The sequence below is a fragment of the Colletes latitarsis genome, chromosome 13 (assembly GCF_051014445.1).
Source record: "Colletes latitarsis isolate SP2378_abdomen chromosome 13, iyColLati1, whole genome shotgun sequence".
NCBI lineage: Eukaryota > Metazoa > Arthropoda > Insecta > Hymenoptera > Colletidae > Colletes > Colletes latitarsis.
In genome coordinates this window covers 14,161,800-14,181,386 of record NC_135146.1, presented here as the reverse complement: position 1 = coordinate 14,181,386, position 19,587 = coordinate 14,161,800, and the positions used below count along the sequence as shown (strand labels likewise).

The 19,587-nt window shown below is 31.8% G+C and overlaps 2 protein-coding genes across 9 annotated transcripts; one reads left to right on the top strand and one right to left on the bottom strand.

The window, feature by feature from the left end:
* The first annotated feature begins 1,145 nt into the window (after positions 1–1,145).
* Positions 1,146–3,769, top strand: LOC143349282 (WD repeat-containing protein 89). Its single transcript, XM_076780404.1, has 7 exons — positions 1,146–1,725; positions 1,883–2,109; positions 2,339–2,673; positions 2,769–2,897; positions 3,079–3,173; positions 3,250–3,352; positions 3,442–3,769. Exons 1-7 carry the CDS (start codon positions 1,565–1,567, stop codon positions 3,595–3,597), a joined length of 1,206 nt encoding a protein of 401 aa, XP_076636519.1. The 5' UTR covers positions 1,146–1,564; the 3' UTR covers positions 3,598–3,769.
* Positions 3,635–19,230, bottom strand: Cyst (rho guanine nucleotide exchange factor 18 cysts). Of its 8 annotated transcripts, XM_076780399.1 has the most exons (20): positions 19,081–19,230; positions 18,662–18,758; positions 15,698–16,024; positions 15,403–15,579; positions 15,203–15,324; positions 14,896–15,045; positions 14,620–14,813; positions 13,541–13,669; positions 13,118–13,196; positions 12,907–13,036; positions 12,635–12,827; positions 11,534–11,605; positions 10,234–10,287; positions 9,561–10,113; positions 9,114–9,343; positions 8,498–9,042; positions 8,203–8,408; positions 7,945–8,124; positions 7,158–7,864; positions 3,635–7,085 (listed from the first exon to the last, which is right to left on the bottom strand). In XM_076780399.1, the coding sequence occupies exons 2-20, from the start codon at positions 18,699–18,701 to the stop codon at positions 6,845–6,847; spliced, it is 4,329 nt and encodes a 1,442-aa protein (XP_076636514.1). In that variant the 5' UTR covers positions 18,702–18,758; positions 19,081–19,230; the 3' UTR covers positions 3,635–6,844. The 8 variants fall into 8 exon arrangements, with proteins under 8 accessions (XP_076636514.1, XP_076636510.1, XP_076636512.1 ...); XM_076780395.1 differs by having other exon boundaries at positions 15,203–15,579; XM_076780397.1 differs by lacking the exon at positions 11,534–11,605 and having other exon boundaries at positions 15,203–15,579.
* Between the last annotated feature and the right edge of the window lie 357 nt (positions 19,231–19,587).

Genomic DNA, 19,587 nt, shown 5'->3' with positions numbered 1-19,587 from the left:
TTTTTAACGTGACACCTTAGGGATCTATCGCTAATAACTAATTAATTAGAGCAAGGAGCGGTGCAAAATTGGTCCTTAAATGTTGCTAGAGATGTCTACTATATTCTCTAATAACCAAAATATGCGTAGCATTGTTTAAAAATTGATAATTCATCGATTGAAGCAGGCGGTGATACAGCCGTAAGTGTTCCGACGTCCGATATTTGTTAATAACTATTTAATAACGCATGCCATGGGTATAAAAAGTATCCTTAAATATTGTCAAGGGTCTCAGCTATATTCTTAAACTCTAAAAGTTCATATTTTATTCCCAGAAAAAAAGTTATTAGCGAATATGTAATCAAGGTATTGCATATCAGGAGTAGCAGGAGTGGGGGTAGCTGTCACTTTTTTAGTACAAAACCTGTTCTTAGATGGCGATACCATTCGTGTGCACCAAACCTTGGGGGGCAAGGGGAGGTTATTCCGGGTACTTCCTCTAAGATTCCGATAGATGGCGACACTTTGTCAATTTTGGCGCAATATTCGAACAAGTACATATCACCTCCAGAAATTGTTTATAACTAATTAATTAGATGAAATAATGTATAGAAAAATGGTTGAGTAACTTAATTAGATTCGAATTATTTTTTTTAATGTTAGAATTAAAGAAATTAAGGAATTAATGGGAAATGTAGAGGGGAATGCAAATAAAAAGGAAGGAACACATGTTTTATGATTTAAATGTTTTATTAATATAAGAATAAAGAATGTGTTACACTTTTCTAAGTCTATTCTACAGAAACATACCTTGTAATCTTGATACTGCGTTTTATAAATAAATTAAATTGATGTGTAATATTTGCAACAACAAATATGAATTGCAAATCTTACACATCTTACACTTTCAACATAGGAATGGAAGTATTCTATCTATTTCATATAATAAATATATATTTATTTAATAATACAATATACCCACTTTCTTTAATAGTTACATGGTTTAACAGATCCTGTTATTTGCTTATTCTTTCAAACAATTAAGCTTCTTATTTACATCATACTTACAAAAATAATTGTATTTTTAAACTCAAGCTCTCAGCTATTTAAACTCAATCGTATTAATAATTTACATATGTACTTACCTAGATACGTTTATGCTGTGCTATCTCTTACTCAGCATGGCCAGTACTAAAGTTAATGGCTATAGAGTAAACACTAAGCAACATAGAAAACTAATCCTTAGACAGTCATATAAATTTAAACATTTAAAGCGCACCTTTCTTACTTTGTCGGTGTTATACAGTTTATTTAGTTTTTATTATAATTGGTTTTGTCGGCTCAGAGATTATTGCGTCTTAAACGTTTCTTCACTGCATAATTCTTTATAAATTTATAATTGAAGCAAAATACGTGTATTAAATAGCTTTATATATGGGAAAAAAACAATTTTTAGTATAAAGTTCCCCGATATGGATCCAGTTTAAGACGACAGACACTTTGGATTTAGGAAAACTTACTACATTCCGGATGTGATATTAACCTTAATTTGTGATATTTGCTCGAAAATAAAGAAACTAGTAGCATGGCTAAAATAGTCGAATCGTTAAAGAGACTGAGTGTTGAGCACAGTACGCGAAAATACGACAATCGAAACGTTAAGAGAAGAAACGAATTAATATCATCGATAGAGGAGACAGTATCTCTTGATCACAATTACATTCTTGCTATCTGTGGAACACAAAGGCAAATCTTCGTATTATTATAAAACATTTTACGTTATTCAATCCAGTTTGAATTATTTTAATGCTTTAGATTGTTAGACTTGGATTGACATTTATCCAATTTACATACATTTAAAAAGTATTTTTAGAGTGTTGTATAAATCATTTCTTATGTACAGTGACCCAGAATTTAGGATTGGTACAGCTCTGAGCGATCATACATGTGTAATATATTCTGTTGGGGAAAGTTTAAGTCAAACTATTACATTAACTCATAATCGAGCACCTATTGTTGGTATTAAGTTTAGTCCTACTTCTAGAAACATTTTCTACACAGCAACAAGTAATGGACAGATCACAGCATGTGATTTACGTGCCAAAGGAAAAATTATTGCAGAATTTAAAGGTGCACATTAATAAAAGATTTCAAAGTATGAATATGGAGTCAAATTTATCGCAAAGTCTACATCTCTGATCAAAGTACATAATGTGTTTAATATAGAATCAGGCAAAATGTAATCAGATTACATTTTTCCCAACTGTAGTTCAATACATTTTTCTTCTTTTGGTTATACATGTTTGTTTCTTTGAGAAATTTTATAGTGCCACTTATGCTGTCCTGTTGTTCCTTCCAGATTGTATGGAAGATGGAAAAATGAAACCTCTATGTAGTTTTGATATAAGCCATGATGAAAGACTTGTAGCAGGTGGTACTGAACATATTGGAGGAGATGCATTCATTTTATTTTGGGACACACGAAATACTAATTCAAAATTGTATGATAAAAATACTCTACTTGGTGGATATTGGGAATCTCACATGGAAGATGTGACATGTTTGGCATTTCATTCTAATAAGCAGGACATCTTAGCATCTGGTAGTACAGATGGTTTAATTAATGTCTTTGATCTTACACAGCCATCTGAAGATTGTGCATTAACTTATTCCTTAAATACTGAATCCTCTGTAGTGAGTTGTAATTCTTAATGAAATTTTAAATGTATTAGTACTGCAAAGTAGAATGAAACTCTTTTCATTGGACATACATATGTTTTATACAAAAGGATAGGATAGGATGGTTGAATGAAGATAATCTTTGGTGCACAACACATACACATTCGCTACAACTGTGGGACTGTGATGGGGCAACTCCATATGCTAAATTTGAACGTAACAACTTAGCACTTTCCCAGGTTAATATAAGTTAGATTATAAAAATTACAATTTTTAATAACAGTAATATGTTTCGAAAAGTTATTAATTTAAAAATAATAAACAAGTATATTATCAATTTAAAATAGTTAAAAATAATATCTATGCATAAATATAAAAACTATAAATAGATTATAACATAATTAAAATTATTCATTTTAGATTAATGAACCAGACAACTGTTACATTGTGAGATTTCATGCTTCAAATGCACTTGGACAGCCATTTCTTATAGCAGGCACTAGCAGTGTTAAAGGGTAAATTGCTACATAATTTAAAAACATGGTACAATAAAATAATAAAACATTAAAATTATACATTAAAATATTGTAGGGAAAATTTAAGATGCCTGAATATCACAAATGATCGATTAGAAGTATGTTACAACATGGTGGGGAATAAGCAATTTGTACGCGACAGTTGGCTGCATGAAAAGGTATAGTTTTAATATACATACATCTAAAGGAAAGTTAATTATTTCATAATACTTGAGTACAAATGTAAATGTTGTAATATGATTTATAGAGTGGTTCGTTAATAACGGTGGGCGAAAGTGGACTTATAAACATTTGGAGACAAACAGAAACATCACCTAAGCAACAAAATTCCAGCCACAAATTGGTGGCAAAGTGTGGTACTGGCAAAGGGCGTGACCGTCAACACAGAACCAAACCATACTGAATAAAAATGACAGGATAAAAATTTGTAAATGCATAAAGAGTTTTTATAAGTTAATGTAATAAACATAAGAGAAATATCACGTAACATTAACATAATCGTACATTTCCCTCACGTTCTTCTTTATTACAATAACGGTTGTATGTACATTTATAATAAATAGATATTATTTCTTTATGTGGCTAATGATTTAACAGCGATTTATGTGTCAATTGAAAAATGCAGCAAAACATGTGTATATAAATGCTAAGGAATGTAAATCACATACCAGTGTGTGTGTGTAATACACACACGTGCGCGCGCGCACACTTACGTATGTATATATATATATATATATATGATTTTCAAGAGGAAGAAAAATATTATAAATATTTGTTTACTTTTGCCGAGTAACAAATTAACTGCAATAAATCGCCTTACAGAAAAATTATTTCGCTTTGCAATGTAAGGATTTATTAAAATAGGAGTGTACGATTTGCATTTGTCATAAAATAGACATATTTAGTGTATTGTGAATAAATGGTAATCTTGATAAAGTAATCAAGCAAATAACACGATTATAACAATTAATATTAGCATAACCGATATAACGGCCAGCAGCTTAAAAGTGTTCAACTCTAAGAGAATTAATGCTGATGCATCGAGCGAGCGCGTCTTAAAACAGATACGCGTTCACTTATTAGATATTATAATTTTACATTAACGTTTTCAAAGACGATCGCAGTAGCGAGTATCACAATGATAACAGTAGATATAGTTTTAGAGTAAAATAGTAGGTACAGAGTAAACGTACAAAAATACTTCCCATGAGCATCAGGGACGTAAAGATTCGCTAAAACGTGGAAAACCGCGTTACTAAGAATTCTTTATGTCCTTTCTTAAACTTATGCTGTCGGGTGACATCAAACGTCTTGGATGCCACGAGACGCATGTAGGCCGCCGCACTACTCTTTAGTTGTTATCCCAATTTGATTCTTCGCGTTACCCTGAAGATGGTGTGCGACTTCATTATACAAAGAAAATCTTTAATAACAACGAACTTTAATTGTATCGACATAGTGGAACGTTCTTAATACATACAAAGAATACATTCTTTAATATATATATATATAATATATATATATATATAAGTATTTAAATATCTATCTGGAATGACTTTTTGGAATTACGCTTTAGTGTTAAAACTTACTTTGCACATATGTTTCATGTTTCCCTTATAATGAGCATTATGATATTAAGAACAGTTTAATTTATATTAAGTGTTCTTGAAATGAAGTCGAACACTCATCCATGAAGGCTACTAACAGGTTAATATAATATTATTTATGAGCTGATATATGCTCGGCATTGTTAGTAATAGACTTGTAAGAACTCATTATTTATGTTTTTTTTTTCACACTTTACATCTTATGGAAATACTTTTTAGAACTATTGTCACCACGATTGATTGAGACGAGCTGATAATGTTAATTATGTTTTCTTACGAAGATAAATTAATTAGTCACATGTTTTATCATTCTGCCTCGACGACGCTGTCCTTTATTCGATCATATTGCACGCTACAGCATCTTGTGAGGCAAACACATGAAACCTCTCTCTGTGTGTGTATATATGTGTGTGTCAAAATAAAAAATTCTGATTTTATAATAAAAATACGTTCTAAAGCCAAGTTTTAAAGATCATTATCTCCACCTCGTTAACCTAATATATTTAAATTTGGAATTTAATTTTTATCTTAGGAATGAATAAATCAAGTAACAGAATTAACATTTTACACGTGCAGTATGATCATATTTTGTGTAATACTTTCTCTGAAACAAGTTCCTGTTCCACAAACATTCGAAAGCTTTGTTCATTGAAAAAGCCTCGTATAAATAAAATACTTTAGACAATCGCGAAATATTACTGATCTTACATAATGCAATAAATAAAATAACTTGTAGATAATTTAAAAAGAAAAAAAAAAATTGCAAAGTAATAATAATGGCAGTGAAAAATCTCGAAGCAAAATATCGAATATGAAACATTACTTGAATTGTTATTTATTCAACTGAAATTAACGACAGTAAACGATTGTTTTTTGTTAAAGGAATGATATTATGATACTAGAAAATCAACTCCGATCTGTGGCTTGGCACACATAATAGCGATTCATTATTTGTTAATAATAAGTCACACCCGTCGTTTTAGCACGTATTAAAATACTTTTAATGTTATTGTATAAGAATAGCTACCGCGGTTACTCATGCATTCATACAAATACGTGCATACACACCTACAAGTGCATACATGTACATTCTTGGTAAAATGAAGTTGTACACATACGCGTATATTCATTATTATTTTCATTCATATGCACGTATATTCTTTCGCACGTTTGCATTCACATACGTACGTGTGACATCATACATATGCCATGAAAAAGTATATATACACATTTATGTATATGAATTCCTAATATAATGTATTTCTCTATCTTGCATTTTTTAGCAAGCAGCAACAGATTTGCTTAAAAGATTCGTCTAAAATCATGTCTCTAAAACTGTCAGTCAGCTTAATAACATAACGAGCAAGAATTCAACAAGATCGATTGATCTCTCCCACCAAGCCCGGCCTTTTAATACTTTTTTTTTCACAAACATTTCTGAGCACTAACCATTATCTGTTTTTAGTCCACATATTTTATATGTATTCCTTTTACGATAGATTTCATGAGATTTTACGTAAAATTATATTATTGCCCTCAATAGCAGTTAAAAAGTAACATTATCCTTTGTCGATTTATCGAGAATAATATATACGTTTTTATTGACAGTAACGCCATCATTACGGACACGTTAAATGCATCACTTATGTACGTATATCATGTTGCATTCCGATATACAACATGATTAAAATTGTTAGCAAGTAAGGATAGAGAAAAATAAAATTAAAGGAAGAGTACAAAAGAATGAACGTGCAAAAGAGAGAAAGTGTAGAAAAGAATGGAAGAGAGGAAAAGGATTGTCCACAAACTGAAAACGAGCAGAGAAAATTTGAAAGTAACGGTAGAATAGAAAAAAAAATGTTAAAAATAATAAACTCAGTGTTATTACCGAGAAAATGTTGAAAGTCAAAATGACTTTACACGGCTTCTAGGTTGAGCATCTTTTGATTGATTTCGGGAAGGAGTTAGCGTGGAAGTCGGAGTAGCTTCGCCAGTTGCAGGACGAGAGGATCGAGAATGCTTTCGACCAAAACGAAAGAGTCGTCAGAAAAAAATTACCTCCTCTTCCAAAGGTTGTTGCTGTTCAGTTCGTTGATGTTGCTGATGGGAATACTCCGGGGGAGATCGTGTAATTCGCAATGAACGGTTCGAGGAATGAATTTGACTTGTACTAGCATGACTGTTGCCCAATTCCGGTGAAGAGTATGCAGAACCAGTCACAATTGCTGGACTACTTCCAGTCCGCGAGTGTCGGTCTGGACTATTATTACTCGTGCCTCCACTCCTATTATTTGTACAATATAAAAATGATTTTAAACAAATGACCAACGTACATTATTTATACTGTTGTTTGTACCTAGTATTATTGTTGCTTCCGCTAGCAAGTTTTAAAGGCAACTGCTGTTTCACTGGAAGATTACTTTGCACTTTCTGCTGATTAGTAGCGCTAATTAAATTTAATGGTATTCGCTTAGCATCCGGTTGTGATTTTCGTGACTGCACTGTATCAGTTCCTTGAGTCATATGAGATAAGTGAATAGTTGCAGAACCAGGCGCGGACCCTGTAACTAATGTCATTCCTTGTCGCTCTAATGCCTCAAGTCGTCGATATAATTGATCTCGTTGCTGTGTTACGTCTCGCTGTTCAGCTGCCAATTGTTCTCGTTGCCTTGCCAAATCGGCTCGCTCTTCTTCAAGTTGCTTTTGCTCTTGCTGAGACGCTGCTCGAAACGCTGCTTTCTCTCGGCTTAATTGATCTTGTAAATTACGTAACTCTTCTAATTGGCGATTCGGATTAGGTCTATTATTCGATTTACCCATACTTCCTTCTTTACATGCAGCTAATTGAGCCTGTAAGCTATCGATTGTCGTCATTTGATTACTAATTATACAGAACAGCGTATAAACGTGATGAGACAAACGAATCGCTGCCCACTGTTGATCTTTATTCGTCTCTGGATCTTGACCTGCTTTTTCATCTGGACTCTCTTTCATAAATTCACCGACTTTTGGCAGAGAAATTACGGAATGAATCGCAGCAGAATCTCGTAACGGATATTTTTCCTAAAAAAAGAAACTTAATTGGTACAGTAATGCACAGTTAACTAGTTTCTTTTTAACTAAAGACAAATTTATGTATTTACTTTGTTATGATCAAAACCCGCAAATGTTTCAGCTCTTCGTGGAACGCAAAGAGCAGGTGGCACATAGGCCTCGCTATACCGTTCACCTGCAGAACTTAAACTTCTTGACAGAGTAGCACCACCTGCACCAAAAGACAACGAACTAGCAAGTTTTGTTGCTTCCTGAACAGTTACAACCACCTATAACAACAAATGTTTCTCTTAGTTTCTATCTTATTTATAGAATCACAAAAATATAATAATAATAAAAATTATAACCTCCTGCCATAACTGCGCGGTATCAGTTCCTTCACTGTGAACCAGTCTAGTATAATCTGGAATTTCTTTCTCAATTTTTTCTATTCTTTCAGTGTCACTACATTCATTTCCACTCCAAATGTTTGCTGCATGTAAAAGTTGCATTTGTAGATTGATTTTTTCTTCAAGCAAGAGTGCTTGTTCAGTATCCTTCTTTCGTAGTTCGGCTAATTGTGATAATGGAAAACAACAATTATTAATAATGTAATTAAGCTTTAATGAAAATGTACGATTAACAATAAAATACTATGCGTACCAACTATTTTTAGGATATGTGATTCTTTAGTTTTAACTAGACGTTGTCTTTCCTCGGCAGAAAGCAACGATATAGAAGACGAACGTGTATCTCTCAATTCATTGCTACTATTATTTTCAGTTAGTGTGTCAGTTTCATTTTCAGGTTCTTGTGGGCAAGCTTCCACAGCTGATCTAATTGCTTGAATCCACAATTGTTTATCTTTGGGTTTCTGAATTTTCAACTCAAACATTTCAGGTTCAGCTGGATTGCTACTTATTAAATAGATTCCTCTAGATTCTTGACCCGCTTTTTCACGTACTAGTAACTTTTGAAGTGATACTATACCAGCCTTATTGTCAGGTACAAAAAATGCATACTTCTGATCCCTTTCGGCCAAGAAAAATAATATGTCAGAAAGAACAACTACTACAATGGCAGTCATTTTTCCACGACCTTGCATTAAGTATGCAGTACCTTCAAATTTCAAAATTCTATTAGACTCCATAATATATGACTTTCTGAATTTTTCACCACGATATGTTGCAACAGATTTTGCATCAATCCTAAATAAAAATAATAACATCGATTGCAAGTAATGTTAATTAAAGATAGATAAAAAATATCGTTTTCTTACTTGTTATAGATCTCTAGTTTTCTAGCCTCTCTCTCTTTGACAGCTACACAAGCGTCCACATCTGCTAAAATGTCTTTTACAAGAACTAAAGCTTTACGTAAATCTTCACCTTCCTCTTGTACAATACCCGTTTTTATAAGTGGTTCGACCAACAATGGATACTTTGTTAAACGCTGGGTAACAAACAGGATGCACTCAGGAATTCCTTTCTTCTTTAGCAAAGGATGCGACTATGTGGACATCAACCAAATAATAGTTTGTATATTATTATGTGAAAAAATAAAATAAATGAAATACATAAATTATAAACGGATACACAGATTATAAACAAAGATACAAATAATTGAAAAAGAAAATGTTAAATTCCGCAATGAGGATTATTTATCATTTAATTATATAATTTTTTTTCATAGTTTCTAATACCATACTGTATTATATTATAATTACCTGGCACTGACGCACAAACGATGCAAATCTAGGCTCATGACGCAAATGGTATTTGTAAGCTTCAACAGCGTCCCTGTGACGACTACAGAATTCTCCATAGGCACTCTTCATACGTTGCGCATTTTCACTAGAGAACTGATCAACGAGTATATCAGCAATTGTAGGAACAACGTGGTTTGAGTTTTGTCGTTTGCGTAATTTTTGCAAAAATCGTAAATGAATATCGATGAGATCGCGTAATCGAGGAAACATGCGTTCTACATCCCGTTGGCTCAAACGAACGTGACGTCGAATACCTTCCGCAAAAATTCTTTCCATAGCTAGAAGTACTAAACAATGATGCTTTTCCGTAAGAACAAATTCATAAATATGTTCTTGTCTTTTTACTTTCCGCTCGCAATTATCAACAAGTCGTAGTGCAACGCTATGTCCAATGACAGCACTCCAAGAATCAGGTTCTTCTTTAGCTAGGCCCAATTCAGGATCTAAACCTTCAAGATCGGCAACAGTAAACTGATGAGCATCATCTCCAAAATCGAATTCCTCCCAACCACTAAAATATTTCGTTAAATTATTTAATTAAAAGTAGTAAATAAAAAGGATTTACGGAAGTATTAATGGCGCTTCACATAATAGAATTTAATTGAAAAATGTTAATTAAATGTGCACAAACCTGGACATATCACGATGTTGTCCGTCCCCATCTCTTTCTTCATTTATTGTTTGGCTGAAAGGAAAATATAATTTTATACATTAGAATATTTATTTTTTTTCTTTATAAGAGAAGTATTATATTTTGCTGAAATAAATAATATTAAAACTGGTTTTACCTTTAGTATTTTAATGCATTTTTTTCAAATATTATAACATATTAATTACTCGAACAAGAATAACAAATTACAGCATTGTTACTATTATTTTTAATATTACCTTCTATATAAATGTAATCTGTAAAGCAGCACCTAGGTTTTATTTTATGAGGATATGTATGTGTGCGCAAAGATGTATATACGTAATTTTGTATGTCCTGTATAAACTAATTACGCTTACGTCTACGAAAGAATGTTAGTTATTGGAACGATAATTTTTCGTAACTGCTTCGTCGAAGTATTGCCAAGTTTAAAGACGACAGTAATGTTAAACTACAAATAGGATCTTTAGACATTACTATAAACGGGACTTAAAACTTATAGATTGAATAAGAGGATCATTGATGATAGATGTATGTTCAAGAAAAATATTCATATTCAGGTCGGGTAGGGGCTATCCCGAATACAATATAAAAATTCCAAACCATTAAATACTTATTCCTGTATTATATCAATATCAACAGAATAATACACTTATATTAGAATGTGTATGAAGAAATCAAGACCCACAATTTGTTAAAATATTTAAAAAAATATAAGTAGATGAGTAATATATTTTTTTCCAACCCGACCCAATATCTCCGCAAAATGATATTTTACATGAATGAAAAATGCTAACAATGAGCTGAGAAATACATTTAGAAACATATAAGAGATTATAAATAGAACTACAATTTTTAATATGCAGGAATATTAAAAAAAGAAGATAATAGAGAAATCCAATCATTTGGAAACACGAAATGCTTATGACATTCATTCTAGATAATGCTTGATGAAGTAAATGCTTAGCTGTTGAATAACTGTGAGCTTATGGTCTATAATTTTCGTGTGAAATTACAACGAGGTGTGTACACAAAATGTATCATTGAATGAACATAAATTATAGAAGCAAGCATATCAGAAGCATAGGCAGGGGTAAGGTGATGTCTCTTCCAATACAACACAAGGAGACAATTCAATCGCCTTTTGAACAATGTGTGCGAGAAAAGAATCGAAGAACGATAGACGCGAATCATCCTACTACAGTGTAGGATTAATACACGAACAGAAACGTACGAACGCTTCGACAGAATAGGAGGAACACATCAGATATCTGAGACTTACTTGACTCCGAGCTTAGTAGCAACTCGCCGCCAAGGGCTGTAGCTTGTCACGGTTTTCTTGCTGTTAATTTCCCTTTAATCGCCGAACAATCGATCGGTTTGACGTAGTTGCACGAGAGGGAATGCACGGGGGAAGGAAAAAGCACACACTGCATTAGGGCAACTTCATTTTGCCTTTTGTTTCCCCTCCTTCTTCATTTTTCTTATTCTATTATGTTTTCAACTTTTACGTATCAATTGTTTAATACACACCTCTTTATATGTAAATATTATCTTTTGGGAAGAATATTATAGACTTTGTCACGATATACATATTGTAATAGCATAAAGTATGAATCGTTTGTATATTGTCTTTGGTTAAATAACTTGATAAACCATTATCATCAACTTAAAATAGCTGTTACCTTCTGTTAATATTTCTGCTACAATTTACGTTAAATTTATATAAGCATTACTAGAATGTTTAAAGAAGTTTGGGCGTGGTATTTTGTACGTCAACCAACATGTATATGCAAAAGTTTTTATTAGTGATGTTAGAGACGCGAGGATAAACACGCTAAAGCTTGCCATACTATCGGCTAAACTGCAAAATTAATTAGAAATAATAAGCTTTTGAGCCAGCCAAAGCTTTTGAATAATAAGCAAATATACAATACCCCTTCTAACTAGTCATCTTCTGTACTATATATAAAAATTCAGTAAAATCTCTTAGAATAAAACATAAAATGTAATCATCTTGATTGCTCAATACATATAAATAGCGATGTATTGGATCATTTTTCGATAATTGACTATACTGTATTATCAATAAACAAATAATGATAAATGATTGTGTCCATTATATCGGATGACATATTTTTACAGAAAATCTAATAAGCAATAGAAAAAAAAATATATATATATAAAAGAATTTAAATTCCTTGCTAAACGTGAACATGTGTACGTATTATCTAACTTATACATTACTTATATTGCAAATAAGAGAAGTTTATTAGAAACTCCGAGTTTAGACCTAGCCATGCCAATTGCGTGCGAATCTTGAACCACAGATACGTAGATCCAATGCACAAAATCTATTATTTTTGTATTACAAGTTATTTACCTTCCGCTGCCAGATGAACTTGCTAGAGGCAATGACGCGGTAGAACCTCTTTTAACATTAGAGCTATTCGAAATGGTAGATACGTTCGATGCAGGTTTGGTGGCAGCTTTGCTAGAATGATGTTTTGACTTAATACATTCTAGCACTAGTTGATCCTTACACCCTTGACTTTGATGTACAGATACTCCACAATCTGGAATAACAAAAGTATTATATTTTCAACTAATTTACAAAGTATTTACAAACAGAATAGTATATTAATTGTTTCTTACTGTCACAATGTAGAAGTGGCTTATTTGTTGATTGTTTCATACAAACATCACATAATAAACTTCCCTGAGATCCTACCATTATTGTCGCCCATAAATGTTGCTGTAGACTAGTTTTTTTACCACTTTTATCCTACAATGCCATTACAATTTTTTAAATTATTTGTAATATATTTAACGTATTTAAAACATCTGCGTTTCAATGTTTAACTACCTTTTTTTTACGAAAGAAAATGGAAGCCCCCCGTTTTCTTGTAGTTTTTTCTGAATGATGATCACCGTACACTGTTCCACTGAAAATTGCAATTATATATTTTAATCATTATATAATTGCAAATTTCATCAAAATTTATAATATGAAAATTATCACAGCAGCAAAAGTCTACAAGCGTTGCTATGGTGTATTCGCCTAGAGTGATTAAAGTATATCTAAATTATAACTAAATACATATATAACTAAGCATTTCATGAAGAAATATAATACACACAGAAGAATTTAAATAGTATTTCAGTATTATTATCATATGTGTACAGTACATGAAAATTCTTAGTAATTAAGCTGATACAAACCAGCCACTTTCCTTTGTATGTTGTTAGTAGAATATTTTGTACATAAATGAAAATATAAAATACTTACTCAGTCAGGAATTCATCAAGGGATATTTGAGCATTTGGAGTGCCTTCCCTATCTTCGTGGAATTCATGGCTGTTTGTTGGATGAAGGTCCTCGGTTTCAGTCTCGCTTCCACTACCCTTTTCATTTCGGCTGTACCATGCAGGATGGTAGGAAATTGTCAAGTACAAACACAAAGTATGCGACTATTGTGTAAAAGATATTGCAAATCAGATATTCTCGCGTAGTATACCACCGAGAAACAAAAGCGCCATAAAGATAAAAAGATATAAGTCGATCGGAATATAAGAAAAACCATTAAATGAGTAAGAAGGTATACATTAAGATTGAAACAAAAATGGTTATCAAATGCACTAGATGTAAAAAAAAACCTTTTCCGCAGCTTTAAAATGTAGATAGTATAAATATGAATTAGCGCTTTGATTCTTGTATAAATATACTTTAATTTTTAAAAATTCAAAATGAAGTAATTTCAAATATAGTAATAGATGGTGCAATCATGCTTAAATAGTTTTATCTACATGATACAAGTTGGTGCAAGCATTCTTAGATGTATGCATATTTCTAAATCTGTTTTAAATATATTAATAAGTCATGCATTTATGATTTTTAAGTACAAATTAAAAAATTAATATTCAAATACAATATGTACATGAAATATGTGCATTGCCTTGCGTATTATTTGTACCAGGGTGGTCCATACATCAAACAATTAATTATTACTTGTTGTTACTATAATTGTATTTGAATTTCAAGAAAAAAAAATCGAAGTTTTATAGATCACCCTAGTATATGATAAAACATAAAGATCGCAGGCTAGATCATAATAGTTACAATATTGTTTTGTATATTACGAATAATATCGAAGTTTTAATATAAGTTACATAAAATAAATGTAAAATTAAAATTTAATTTTTTCATTTCAAATTTTAAACATCAATTTGGTAAATTTGTATTTAGTAATAATTTCAATATTAACTTATTCACTATTTACTAAATAAACAAGGAAAAAAAATATGCACTGCTCTTTCATTGATTATTGATCTAGCTTTACGATCTAAAATTATATATAATTAACTTACACTGTAAGCGATGGTGTTGTCCTAGTTACAGACTCTGCTAGATGAGCATTAACTTGCGGCGTAACAATCGAAGGCGTAGAAATAGATTTCTGGAGAGGTAAACGAGAACCTGCGACACCAGGCATTAAACCACTATTTTCCGCTAATCTTTGACTACCTTTGAATCGTTTTGTGACTATCTTCTGATATTCACTCTGTTACAGAAAAATTTTCAATGTATTTCATTACAAACAAAACATTTAAAGAGTTTGTTGATGTAAATTTCTTTTAAATTACCTGTTCTAGATCTGCTTCATTGAGCGAGTGAGTGCTTGCTTGCGATCTGCATGCGCGACTACCAACTCCTACAGGTCTGGTACATGGTTTTCCATGTAATTCTATTTCCATTTCACTGTCTAGGCTACTTAAACTAATACTGCGCTGTCGCTGAAATTGTAGTAAATAATCATTGAATATTGTAGTAACGAAAAAGTATGAAAAGCATTGGTGAAACAAAATGAAAAAAGCATAAAGCAATCGTGTCCATACAAAAAATGTACAACAAATAATGTATTTCATCAAAAATGTATCAGACAATATTAACCATATTTTGTGCTTGCAGATGATTTTGCCCAGAATATCTGCGGCGACCACATCGAGTATCTTCCAAATCAGTCCAACTGCGTCTCCTGTCTATACCCTGTGCATTCTGTGAACGAGGACCTACTGATGGAAAATGTGTAGGGGAACTATTGGTAGAGCAGTTAGCAAGGAGATCTGGATCAGATCCTGTATCGTTATTACTCGAGCGTGGTGCAATCTCAGATGAAATTAAAGGACACAGAGAAGGACACGATGAAGTTAAACGTTGTGGTACATCATTGTGGGATGCATGATGATTATATCCCCAGTTGTTCAGCGTCAAATCTCTCATACGTTGAATGCAATCATGGATTTCATGCAAATGTTGTAAGTTGTCCTCTGCAAGGAGGTGAACCAATTGTTAACCACAGAAGCACAAAATTTAGCATAAACTGGAATTAAGTTCAATACAGTACAATGCATCACAGTAAACAGATAAAAAATCAAGGAAATTTACCCAGAACAGGATAGTTCTTAGCAAGACTAGGCGAATGAGGTGTGACACTAATAATTGGCACCAATGGATTAGGCTGAGTTTGAATGTTAGAGCCGAGTGTAAGCAATGGGTGCTGCTGCTGGTCATCAGTCCCTTCAGACATAGTGATAGTCGTTTTCTCTGTATTGTCTTTGGTGTAGCTGGACTCAGCAATTATATTTCCATGTAGACTTAGACTACCAAGATCTCCATTAATAAGAGGTATACGATCGCAGTCAGAATGCGATGATCCCAAATAATCAGTTATTACATCTTCTTCACTATCCTCCCCACTGTTTGGACACTCATCTATAAATAAATTAAAAACAAATCAATTATAACTATGTAACAATGATATAATGAAACTAAATTCGTAATTTTACAACACTTAGTGATCAATTTGAACAATGATCATTAAAACTAAAAAATTATATGAGACAAAATAAATTACTCAAATAGCAAGAAAAAGATTATAAAATATCCTAATTGTTCCAAAAAAAGGATAAAACTCGCGTGCAACAAGGAATGTCGCATTTTATAAACTATATTGAGATATGAGAAAACCGATATCTAAATGTCCTCGTGCCTATTGACTGCAAAGGGAACAAACAGAATCTGCTCCCGACAATCGCAACAGCCTCCCGCTTTCATGTTACAGTAATGTATAAAGACGTATTCAACGAAAATCAGGGCAAAATATTCCATAGCACGTATCTGCACAGTTCATCTTGCAATATACAAGCGTTAATATAAAACAAATGTTTTCGGTCTTTTTATCAATGAGAAAAGGAGAAATTAGAAACGGTAATTTTATCTTGCCGCGTTAATACTGGTCAGGGATAATTCAAGGCCGTCTGTCGGTTCTTGCGAATTTGGGCGTAAGGATATTCGACTTGAATCGATCTAACGTTAGTTAACATCAGATAAGAATAAGATGGGTTTTTTAAATTTGATCACCTTGATTAATCAAGCAAACTTCCTGTTATACTTAATGGAACAGTTACACGGTCAATTCACCGAGAAAAGAGAGTTATACACACGCCGATAAACTTATACAAAAACACCAAGGTTTTAACGATTACTGTCGATGAAGATGTTCTATCAACAATCATATTCTATTTTACCTACACGATGACTCGATGAGCTCTTTATTGTCATCCTCGTATTAAGAATAAGTATATATGTTCAAGTCGTGCCAAGTACTTTTCCAGGAAGCAGGGGATAGACACACTGTTGCTTTTCCCCGTAGCTCCCGAGCGCGAATTGATCCGTTGGTCCGCGCGTGCCACCCCACCTTCGTGCACCCCCGATCCTTAACCGACCTCCAACCTTCAATCTAATACCTTTACTACTACCCTTTTTGGTAAATTCATCTCGTGGTTCTGCGTTCGTAAGTTCTACTCTTGTGATAGTGTTCTTTTCGGCAATTTATTAAATTCTATTTTTACGGAGTTTTTATTAATCGATTATTAACATCGTAATTTTATTATAACTTAATTACATTTTTCTTAAGATCATTCTTTAAAACTGATACAAACCTTATAGTGCTACAACAGTCAATTCTACACTGGTTTAACATAATCTTTTTTATTTCTATGTATAGTGAAAATTCCGTTTATATGTATTAAGAAACAAGTTTACAAAATAAGTTATTTTGTGCATTATCAAACATAAATTTTACTAAATTTTCATTTAAAAGGTAATGCATTAAGAAATAATAAAAATTGCAATAAAAACATGTTATGTAGTTATATTATAATTTTTATATTTACTTTTTTCTTTTCACATATTTTTATTTCTATCATATAATTAATAACTATTAATGTATAATATTTGTTTTAATATTTATTTACCATGGTTTCATAATAATGCAATACTACTCTGCATATGTTTCATAGTTTTTAAGTAACTTTATTGTATTACTTTTAATACCTAAGAGTATTGATAAAATGTATAAATTTAGAAAAATTGATATACTGGTTTTATTAATTTTATATTCATGACAACACCGCATCCATTGAAGTAGACATTAAAGATGTAATCTCAGTATACATTCTATGAATATACCAAAGAGAAAGAAGTTTTCTTCAAAGAAGAAGAAAAAAGTAAGAAAAAAGAGAAAAAGAAGGTTGTACATTAGGAAGTTTTTTAACATTTAAACACTATCTAAAAAAAAGGATGAGATTTTGTCAGAGTACAATTCAAATACATTCATGGCTGTAACTCAAAATCAAACAAGTTCTAAGTCACATTAAGTTATTAAAAAAAAACTATTTACATATAGTATAATATCTATTATATTAAAGATTACAAAGAAAATAGAAGAATTAGTAACCTTATACTACATAACTCTTTAAGAAATTATGCAAATCAACAAGGTTACAAAATATCTACATATGTCATACTATTGATACTAGTATATTTAATGTTATTGATATTATTTATATATTAATACATTGAAAAGTTACTAAGAACTGCTTGCAAATTCAAGAACCTTCATGTATATGAATTAGAAAATCAAATACTGCTACTATTTTGTACAGAAATGTACAATCATTCAATTTACTTTAAATTATATTTTTATTATCAGTGTGTATATAATTCATTCAATATAACTCTATATATCTATTATGTAAATAATAATAAAACACACATATTTTTAATGTAGGTTATTAAACAATTTTTGGCACTTATAGAAATGTTTATTTCCATTAAGTAGTAATGCTTTAATAGGGCTCAAATATAAAAAATTACGTATGCAACATAAAGGTGTGTAAAAATAGGATGTTAATAAATTAAATATAGACAGGATATTATTAACTCTAAAGGATATTAGGTTCCTTTTTAAACATTTTATTGTGTACAGTAAAGATATCAATTAATGTATATAATATCAACAGATAAAGAGTAGTCAGTGAAATGTTCTTTGTGTTAGTAATAACTTACCAGACGAAAACGGAGCCAGTATTTCCTGCCGTTTCTCCATCTTTTTTGTTTTATTTCCGACGGTTGAAGAAATATTTAATTTTCCCAAGAGCGGAAACTGAAACATTTATAAACATTCCAAATAACACTAAATTACATTGTACATTTCGAAAACATTTCACGAAATCTCAAAAGCTGGACAAATTTAATGTAGAAAAATTAGAAAAAAAATTACTAACCAAGAAACACGTAACACCAATAATATATTTAAAATTCACAGTTAGAAAGAAAAATATCGAATATGGGTGAAGTACTTTATACTTTTGATCAAGGCGACGAACACATTTTCTTGCCAAAGGAAGCCTTATTGACAGGTAAACGCACGAATTGATTACTGCGTTTATTAAAAGTTATTACTCGACATCGAAGAAGATACGTACCTAAAGCGTAATAATTTCTACGAATCCATTAATATTACACGTGGTTTATTATATTTAGCTCCTTCATGAGGAAACAAAATGTTGTATCCACCAATCTGTATCATGCAGTCAAGGCACGTCGACCATTTTGTACTAGCCCAGTGCTGCCCAACATAAGCTTCGGAGCTTACCGAACTTCCCCCACTTTGACATCGTTACTACGATACAAGAACGCTAATTGATGCCGCGTAATGTCTATAGATAAAGAGCATAAAAAACTCCATCCGTCGAAATCACCGTATAGCCGAAGAAATAATAAAGTATGGAAACGCATAAATTGTTTAGTACAGAGGTTCTTAAACTTTCTCCGTTCAAGACGCCCTGAATGGATCAGTGATTTTTGTTACGAAATAGTCTTACTATTTCAACAACTTTTCATAATACTCCTAGATCAAACTAATAATTCTGCTTATTAAGTAGTTAAATGTACACAATCATGCTTAATAAATATTTATTATTAAATATAAA

Coding starts and splice junctions, on each gene's coding strand:
- LOC143349282 (XM_076780404.1), top strand. CDS start 1,565: ATGGCTAAAATAGTCGAATCGTTAAAGAGACTGAGTGTTGAGCACAGT. Junction 2,674..2,768: donor TAAATACTGAATCCTCTGTA/GTGAGTTGTAAT, acceptor TTTATACAAAAG/GATAGGATAGGATGGTTGAA. Junction 3,353..3,441: donor ACAGTTGGCTGCATGAAAAG/GTATAGTTTTAA, acceptor TATGATTTATAG/AGTGGTTCGTTAATAACGGT.
- Cyst (XM_076780395.1), bottom strand. CDS start 18,701: ATGGAGAAACGGCAGGAAATACTGGCTCCGTTTTCGTCTG. Junction 16,025..18,661: donor ACTGGCTCCGTTTTCGTCTG/GTAAGTTATTAC, acceptor ATTTATTTATAG/ATGAGTGTCCAAACAGTGGG. Junction 7,865..7,944: donor CGGGTTTTGATCATAACAAA/GTAAATACATAA, acceptor TTCTTTTTTTAG/GAAAAATATCCGTTACGAGA.